This window comes from Amblyomma americanum, chromosome 2 (assembly GCF_052857255.1).
Source record: "Amblyomma americanum isolate KBUSLIRL-KWMA chromosome 2, ASM5285725v1, whole genome shotgun sequence".
Classification (NCBI taxonomy): Eukaryota; Metazoa; Arthropoda; class Arachnida; order Ixodida; family Ixodidae; genus Amblyomma; species Amblyomma americanum.
In genome coordinates, this window is record NC_135498.1 from 144674707 (window position 1) to 144683625 (window position 8919).

Genomic DNA, 8919 nt, shown 5'->3' on the forward strand with positions numbered 1-8919 from the left:
GAAATCAAGACGAGAAGAAGGAAATCCACGGATCCAGTTAAGAACTGCAGGGTCAAAGTTCCGCACACTTAGTTTATGTAATAGTAATGAGTTACTAACTTTATCGAATGATTTAGCAAAGTCGAGAAACATACAGTCAGATCAAAAAGCGGAGTCCAAATAGAAGTGCAAGTCGTAAGTGAAGGAAAATAGTTGAATGTCACAAGAGAAAAACTTTAGAAAGTCATGCTTTGTTAGAGAGAAGAAATTGTTATCCTCCAGAAAATTAGCAAGATGTGCAAATATATGTACCATTAACTTGCATGCTACTGGTCTCAATGATATGGGTCAATGCTCTGATGGTTTGTTTTTCTCCGACGTTATGTACTGGTATTACCACCGCAGTTTTCTTCAGCAGTGCACCATGATGATAAGATTGTGAGAGTATGAATTTCATGAAGAAAGAACTATACTCTTTAGCATTACGTATGATTTTGCCATTTATACCGTCCAATCCGCTAGAAGATTTTAGATTCAAATCGATAATCGGTATGATGCCTTGCAAGTTGAACATGGTAAGATTCATCGCGGAATGATCACAGAGTTTGAGATCGGGATGTTGGATAACATTGGATGAAGAAGGAAACGTCTTAATGAACGTATCATTCGGTATAGTACCACAGAGATGGTCGGGAGCAGGTTTGCTGGTAGGTGCAATAACGACACTTCATTGGTGTTTCCATTTTTTGCTATGTTCTAGAAGCGTTTTGGATTATTCTTCAGAATGTTCAGGAGGGTTACTTTAAAGAAGGTGGATTTAGTAGACTTCAGTGCTCGTTAATATGCTCAAGCGGTCTTGCATGCTGTCCAAAAGGCAGGTTTTAATGAATATTTAGCAGTTCGATAAAGTGTTTTCTTTTGGTTAAAAAATCGTTTTAAATATCTGTTATACCTTGCAATATGATTATTAGAGTACGCATGCCGAAGAGAGATAAGACAATGGATCTGTTAAGAAACTTTGTTTCGGTACATGCGCCACTTTGTTTCTACTGAGCGCTCGAGATAATCTGCTAAGAAGAACCTAAAAAGGAGCCCAGTTATCAAGGGCTACAAAATGAGCTTTGTTATAGTCGCTAATGGTCTTGGAGCGTTTTGACTACGGCGCATGCGAAAAATCGAACGTGAAATGCAAGATATCGTCATCACTCATGCCGGGCATGTATTACGTGTGACACTGCATCTTCAGATGACGTTAGTACAAGATGTAGACAGGCGGAGAGGCTATATACTAAAGGCCCCGCCTTCTTAAAACAACGCTTTATTCCGGATACATAAAAAGCACTTTGCAAGAGCAGAACTTTGCACGACAACATAACGGTTTCAAAAGAAACATATTTTAAACTCTTCGTGTCTAAGAAACAATCGACCGTACAAAAATTCTGAGGCTAAGTTAACTACTTAAAATTTAAAAAAGGAATACAAACTCTTCATGCACCCTTCCAAATTATAAACGAGGACACAAGCAGGAGTCAGAAAGCACAAGTTGCACTGACAAAGCGGCAACACAGGAAATTGAGGGCCCATATTATGGGAGGGACTGATTTGAGCTCATGGACAGTGGCAGCATGAAAAAAGCAGGCTTATTTTATTATGATGAGCTTCACTGTCCTTCACATCATACAAAGGCTACAGCACAATCCATGATGTGTTCCTTTGCTCAGTAGACCTCTTAATAAACTTGTCCATGATGTCACTGAGATTTATTTTGCGGCTGAGCTCTTTGTGCCCATGGACATGTGCTTGTGATTTAATCGAGCTTGTCCCATTGTTGACATGAGATACGTATTAACGCGACGGAGACACGAAAACGATCTTTAAGATGTGCACAACGTCACTGGAATATGCTGCCCCCTGATCACATTGCTCAGTCTCGGGGGGGGGGGGGGGGGGGGGTGGCACCTCCAGCTCCCTCGCAGTTGTCGCATATGCTTGTCGCCTTTGCAGGAGGAAAGAAAATGCACTTATTAGGGTCACGTATCAAGGCGCTACAGTATAGCAATGGCTTCGAGCCCCAAGATGGGCGGGTCACCCCGTTGAGTTGGCACCAGCGAGGCAGGAAGACTAATGAAATCGAGTGGAAGATTGAAAAATTTCCGCCAGTTTTTAGCCTCTGATTCTTTAATATCGCTGTACATAAAACATTCACGTGACTAGATCGCGAAGATTCGTTGTTATATCGAATTGGCTGAGCAGAAAAACTACACGTCTCTGAAATTTTGTTCGCTCCACATACGCCTTTGCTCGACTCAGGTGCCAAGGAAGCAACGCTTCGAGAACGCCCACCGGTGATCGCAAATATTTTGAATTCCTTCATTACGCTGCCTTATCTGCTCAGCTGCGCTCGCGGCCCCGAAGCACAATAAGTTCTTATTTTGGGCAAAATTAGAAAAAAATCTCGTTTTGCAGTGTTTTACCGTTCCAAACCGAGCGGATTTTCGACAGTACTGTGTAGGTCTTTCCCATTTATAGGGGGCTGAAGCACTTAATCGGTACTGCTTCAGTTCTTAAATTTGGCTGCCTAAATGGGAATTCGGCGGGTGCTAGATAACATGCACTTGCATGCCGCTCTAGCAAGTGACTTTATCTAACCAGTGCAGTCATGCAGCAGGCTCAGCTACACTCGAACAATGAATGATGCGGTTAGGGGCGGCTCGTGTTTCACGTTGCAAGCAGTTTTTCACTCACCTTCCTCTTCCCCTCCTCTTTATTGTTGTGAGCTATGCAGTGCTCGTTTCTTTAATGGGCCGGGCCGGCCGGCTGCTATCTGTAGACGCCAGGGGTCCTGGGCAACGATGCTGGCGGGTGAGAGCGCAGTGCCCTCTCCCTCCGGCCTGCCCATCAAAAAGGGCGCTCGCCGGAGGAATCGCTGCCCAGTCGCGCTCGTCCGTCCTCGGTTCGTGGTCGAAGAAGCACCGTCGCTCCACAACTGCCGCCGCCATGCCCGTCACCCTGTACAACCTGCCCGGAAGCCCGCCATGCGGCTTTGTGCGCTCGCTCGCCAAGCACTTGGGCGTGGAGCTGACCCTCAAGAACCTGGACTTTGCCAAGAAGGAGCACCTCGCTGAAGATTACCTGAAGGTGCGTGGACGTGGCGTTCTTTTTTTCTGTTCTGTTGATTCTTTCATTCTTTTGTGGTAAGCCAAACGCTAGATACTTCTCCAGTTTTACATTCCAGATGCGCTTAAGTAGTACCAGCCATGGGCGCGGGCGCTTCTTGGTGCGCAACATGTTTCCGCACTGCGGTGCTGCATTTGACTCGCATTTGCGGCGGTGATCGTGTTGTGGCGCTCCAGCTGTCCCACACTGCTCAGCTCTCTGAAATCGTCCTTCGTGTGGAGTTTTAATATACTGTCCGTATAATTCCCGGTTTCCCAAAAAGTTTTCTTTCGCGCTTAATTTGCCTCGCTACATTGCGGTTGTTCATTTTTGTGCTCGAACTGCATTTTGATAATTTCTGACAGCCATACCAACGGTCCTTCTACTTTCATGTCTCGCCTCTGTTCTGACACCTGGTCGGTACTAGCCCTTCTGTCAGCATCTCTTACTCTCTTGTTTTGCCCCTCTGCACAACACGTTCGCTTCAGAAAAGGATGCTGCCGCGGCGCTGTTTTCTGTGCCAATTTCTTTTTGTTGGTGCCGCTCAGCGTCCAACCTCTTTCAGTACGCATTTTCTGCTCCCGGCTTGTTTCCAAACTGTGTATTTCATTTTAACCTAAACTCCTTCACGAGCCTTCCTGCTTACTTCCGCATTGCGACAGTTGGCACCACTTCGTTTTCTCTTTACTCTAGCCCCTCCGTTTAATTGGAGTTACGCCCCCTCAATAGGCCACTTTTTCTTTCACATCGACCGCCCTTCACTCCGTTGGTTTTCTCGTCTTCGCCCTTACATCTTCACAGCGAGCAGTGCACCGCAACCCATCCCATGCCCTTCTGCACCTTCCACCGCTTCCTTTTTCCGCGTATTTCGACACCGGCGTCCCTTCGGCACGATCGGCCCTTGTTTAATGGTCGCCTTTTCCTCTTTTGCCGCAGCAGGCCCCTAATGTGTGACATCGCCTACCTATATTTCCTGCATGTGATCAGGGAGCGCTTTATTTTTCAATGGCATTTTTGCCAAAGGCTTCTTTGAAGGTTGGCAAATAAAAGCAGCTTTCCACAATTTGCGTGGAAACAGGGCGCTTGCATTAAGTCTCTACCGGTTGTCAATGCCGCCAATCAGTGCCAGAACCCTTGCGCTTGTTGGGCGTGCGTTTTGCGAAATTTTTTTTCTTCCGCGTTGACCCCTTGAATTTCATTTCTGTTCTACAGCTCAACCCCTTCCACAAGGTGCCCACCCTGGACGATGACGGCTTCGTGGTTTACGAGAGGTATGTCTACGTTCTGTTTCGGCTTCACTCCCTTGCTCGACACTGAACGTGCCGCTACTCAACTTTGCCACCCTGAATCCGATTCAACTCCATCATTGCACCCCACCATCTGTTTTAGTGCTCCCTTGCGCTACTGTCGTACCGAGCTGAAATATCTCTACCGCCGCGAATTCAATCCCGACCGCAGCGGTCGATTTTCAATACGGGCCAAAATCTACAGGCCCATGTAATCTGCGAGGTCAGTGCACGTTAAACAACCCCAGGTGGTCGACATTTTCCGAGGCCTTCACTACTTCGTCACTGACACCCTGAGTCGCTTTGGGACGTTTGACCCCAATAAACGAAACCAATCCTTCTGGCGTTTGCCGTCCGAAGCAAACTGCACTCGGGAGCCTTTATAATGCCGCGGGCAGCCACTGCTCTAAGGATATTCCGGCCTTCCAGATCTACTTCCTCAATGTGCAGCACCTCTCCGCAACTCGAGAGCTCGTACTGCCTTGCCACCTCGGTTGTTGCTGTACTGGCGCCTCTCCCTTGCGCCGCATTGCATCCAAGCAGGCGCTTGCGCCACCTACACCACTCCAGTCTTTGACCACGTCGTTTATTCTTCTCCAGCAACGCCATCGCCTACTACCTCCTGCGCAAGTACGCACCGGAGTCTGACCTATACCCGGCTTGCTACAATGAGCGCGCTCGCATCGACCAGGTCCTCGCCGCTGTGGCCAGCACGATCCAGCCTCAGCAGCTGCTCTTCTTCGTGAGTACCTATGCTCTGCCCGTGGGCTCTGTACTCTTTATACAGTCTTTTGTAGCCTCCGTCCAACGTCACTTCTGTCGGTATTCCTACCATTATTTAGTTTTCCGTGGCGCCTTGCTTTACCGCTTGCATTGCCTTTACTCTCCTGACTGTGTCGCCGGGTCGATTTTGAAGCGCCCATCACTACTCCACTCGTCTTCGACACTAGCGGCAGTGACGCATTTCGACACTTGTCTTGCGACCTCTCCCGTTGTGCACTCGTCCCGTAACGCTGCCGCAGACGTCCGCATTAGCGTTTCATGCCTCCTCCACTGCTGTATCGACGGTCTTCCTTCCCGTTCACTGGTTTCTTTTCTTCCCGCTTGCAGCGCCCTCGCTTCTGGGAGAACACAAAGCCAACTGAAGAGGAGGTGACGGCCTTCGAGCACAATGTCCTCCGGGGCTTCGAGCACCTCGTTGGTGACGGAAAGTTCGCCCTCGGTGACGACCTCACCCTCGCTGACCTCTGTCTGATCTCCAACCTGGCCATCGCTCTTGAGGTGAGGCTTTTGTACCATTCGCCACTTTGTTCGCTAAAACAAATTTGGCTCTTACTGATAAGACATGACAGCTATCACTGCTTTGCGATGTTGGATGTTACGTATCCGGCCAGCCCTCGTCCGCAATTTTTGACCATGCCCGGCTTCCAACGTCACGTGGAGGTCTTTGTCTCGCCGAGCTCTTTCCCGCGTCTAATTCCCGTGGAGGTCCGCAACACTGCTTTCTTAACCTATAACCCTTTACCAGTAGAATCCTTTCGCCAATTTGCCTTCCTGCGCCGCACCTCGTATCCATTCATGCAATAGCACACCAAACTGTTCATTTTATGCCAATTCTCCTTTTTCAGAACAACTCCGTTGACACTGCAAAGTTCCCCAAGCTTGCAAGCTACTACGAGCGCGTCAAGCCCGAGCTCTCCTACTTCGAGGAGATCTACAGGCCAGCCATCACCTACCTTCAGCAGCGCTGGACAGAGCTGAAGTGAAGTTCGCAACGAATGTCTTAGCTCAAACAATGCTATACTGAAAACCAAAACTGTGCAATAAATTACTGTTCTTTTTCTTCATATACCACTTCCCTCGTCTGTCAATTAGCCCCAACGCCGTTGCACATGTCCTCAGCGCTGAGTGCCACTCGTCCTGTAGCTGGGATCACTGAGGTATGGAGGCGCGGACTTGAGCTTCTACATGATGCAGTAATCGCATAGATATAGCGTGGTACACTGCCTAGCGCTCACTCTTTATTTTCATCCTTCCCTCACAGAAGGCCAGGTACACGAAATAAACAGGATTGGTTAATGTTGTTCGCATCTTAAACAATGCGTAAAAAAACTTTCTATCATTGCAGCATTGTGATCTCGTATTTATGAATACCGTGTACCCTTTAGCACATTGCTCACTGCAGATGGCAGGAGTATTGCATGTCTATTTTCGACAGCAGCGAACTGCTTGCATACAGCAGTTACGTTGGTGAATGTGGGTGCACTGGGTGTTTTTTTCCGCAGTGAAAATGTGAAATTTTGGTGTAAACTTGTGTAGTGCGGAAACACCTAGTCTTGCTGTCCTCTGCAAGCGTCCAATCCCGCAGAAATTTAGCTGAGCACATCTGTAAGCCAATGATAGGGTACTAAATGTTGCACTTATGCGGAAAATTCCCTTTTAGTTCTCGAAGGCAGGTTTCTACCGTGAGTTGGGCGTTCGGTGTAGTCGGGAAAGGAATTCTATCCGGAATATAAAGTTCAAAATCAATTTTATGCGCTCCCGTTAAAGAGTTGCTGCATTTTGTGACCGAATAAAGTTCGGCAAATGCTTCTGCGCATTACCGCTATGTACATACCAACTAAGTGGATTTATCCAGATCCTGCGCTTCGTAAAACGAAGACTTTATTTAACGCACGCGAGTGGAGCCCGAGCATTGTCGAAACAGGTGTAGCAGATAGAAGTTAAGCACAAACCTACTGTAGCGCTCTCGCAAGGAGCTTTAAAAGGGATGCTTGAACTGGTGTTCCCCGAGAGCCATTATGTACGTTGAGCTTTGTTTGAACGGGGCGAACGTTTTCGCAAGTGCTTATTCGCTGAAGGAAAATTCTGGAATGGTAGTAAGAGCAAAGAAGTTTAGAAGCCTTCCTGAAGAGGCAGTTGACTGGTGCGTGCGGTGTATTATACGGATCGACAGTTCAATAGAGCTTTACGGCGGCAAGTGACATCATTTAGAACTGCACGCGCACTATTTGAAAAGGGTTCGGACAGGAGGAATTAGGTGCGAGAGACGACACGCAGTTAGAAAAGCGGAGCAACATGATTGCTCGCTCAGAAAGTATTCGTTTTTACAGCAATGTGTTTTGTACGAAATCGGCATACAAGTAATGGTGCAAGACTTGAAGGGGCGAGTATACGTGCCGCATATTTTTTTGGCCCTTTACTTATTTACTGGCGGAAAGTTGCCATCTTCTAGCTAGTTAGCGCTTTGTACGAATATGCACGTCACTATTTCATATGCTGCATCATTACTCGCCGATGCACTTTAGTACGCATTTAGTGGCCGCAATTATTCTTTTCAAGGTTTTATTTCTTTTATTATACGATTTTCGTACCACTCTCCTGCCGCCTTTATCTCCCAAATTACCTTCCCCACGCAGAGGAACATGCGAGCGCCTTTTAAACGCTGGCAAATTTGTTTTCTCAATAAAGGGTTTCCCTCTCTCTGCTATGTCACTCTCTTCCCATGTCCCGTCACTGCACTGTTTTCTTCAAGCTGCTTTGGACTTGAGGGCGAAACCAATCAGATAAGGAAACTACAAAATACAAGAAACAAGCGCCAGATCTTTAAACAGGGAAGTAGCGTGGCTCTGTGTCAATGCATGTACGAAGCTCGAACGTGGCATTAGTATCACGTATCAGTAAATACAGCTACGAGACGGCGGAGCGCCTACCTTCCCTGCTCCCGCCGTTAGGCATGCACCAAGTCTGAGCACAGCAGCTTAGTGAAGGTTCAAGAGGCCTTAGTAAACAGTTTCACTGCAATCTATTTTTGTCATTTTTAAAAGCGCCGTCGAAGATAATTCATGCTGTGTTATTTCCGTGTCTGGCTGATATAATCTTGCTTGCGCGCGCCATCACAACACGGGGCGACGCAGAAGATACATTGAATGCTCGCTCGTTTTCTTTTTCTTCTCACCTCCACGTAACCTTACCTTGATCCGTTTAGAGCACTCATTCCCTTTTATTTTATTTTCTTAGAATGCATTTGCTCCGCGAACTGGCTGCTTCTCTTCGTGTGTTGAAAGTACTGACCGTCCGTTTGGAAAAGTTTCTTTTATCTGTTCTAACCCGAAAATGTAGTGCGTTTGCAGAAAATGCGCTTTTTAATATCACTGACAACTTACGCTGTGTGACGGTGATCAAAAACTATATGTGTTTTATCTATTGTGCTTTACTCAGCCCGGATTTGTCTTTTGCGACATAAATTCTGTCAAGAAGCTTGTAAAATATATAGATATCAAGACATCGCCAACCGCACGTCCGCCAGATGTTTGTTGGAATAAACTCAAATGAGCAAAATCTGTATAATTTCACCCCATTCTGAGCTTATGCACAGATTAACGAGGTTCATATGACAAAGCGCCTCGTTTGTGGCAGTAAGGAAGGTGCATTCAGGGAAGACGAAGCTGGTCTGGCTACGACACAAACAATGCTGTGTAGTCATGACAACGATCGA

The 8919-nt window shown here is 47.1% G+C and overlaps 1 protein-coding gene across 1 annotated transcript; it reads left to right on the forward strand.

Annotated features, from left to right (window-relative positions):
- The first annotated feature begins 2884 nt into the window (after positions 1–2884).
- LOC144121851 (glutathione S-transferase 4-like) lies at positions 2885–6270 on the forward strand. Its single transcript, XM_077655267.1, has 5 exons — positions 2885–3117; positions 4348–4406; positions 5022–5163; positions 5532–5702; positions 6050–6270. The coding sequence occupies exons 1-5, from the start codon at positions 2977–2979 to the stop codon at positions 6185–6187; spliced, it is 651 nt and encodes a 216-aa protein (XP_077511393.1). The 5' UTR covers positions 2885–2976; the 3' UTR covers positions 6188–6270.
- The last annotated feature ends 2649 nt before the right edge of the window (positions 6271–8919 follow it).

What these genes read in the sequence shown, in the direction of transcription:
- LOC144121851 (XM_077655267.1), top strand. Translation starts at nt 2,977, where the DNA reads ATGCCCGTCACCCTGTACAACCTGCCCGGAAGCCCGCCATGCGGCTTT. An exon ending in GGCTTCGTGGTTTACGAGAG is followed by an intron (nt 4,407 to 5,021) that starts GTATGTCTACGT and finishes ATTCTTCTCCAG; the next exon opens with CAACGCCATCGCCTACTACC. An exon ending in ACCTGGCCATCGCTCTTGAG is followed by an intron (nt 5,703 to 6,049) that starts GTGAGGCTTTTG and finishes CTCCTTTTTCAG; the next exon opens with AACAACTCCGTTGACACTGC.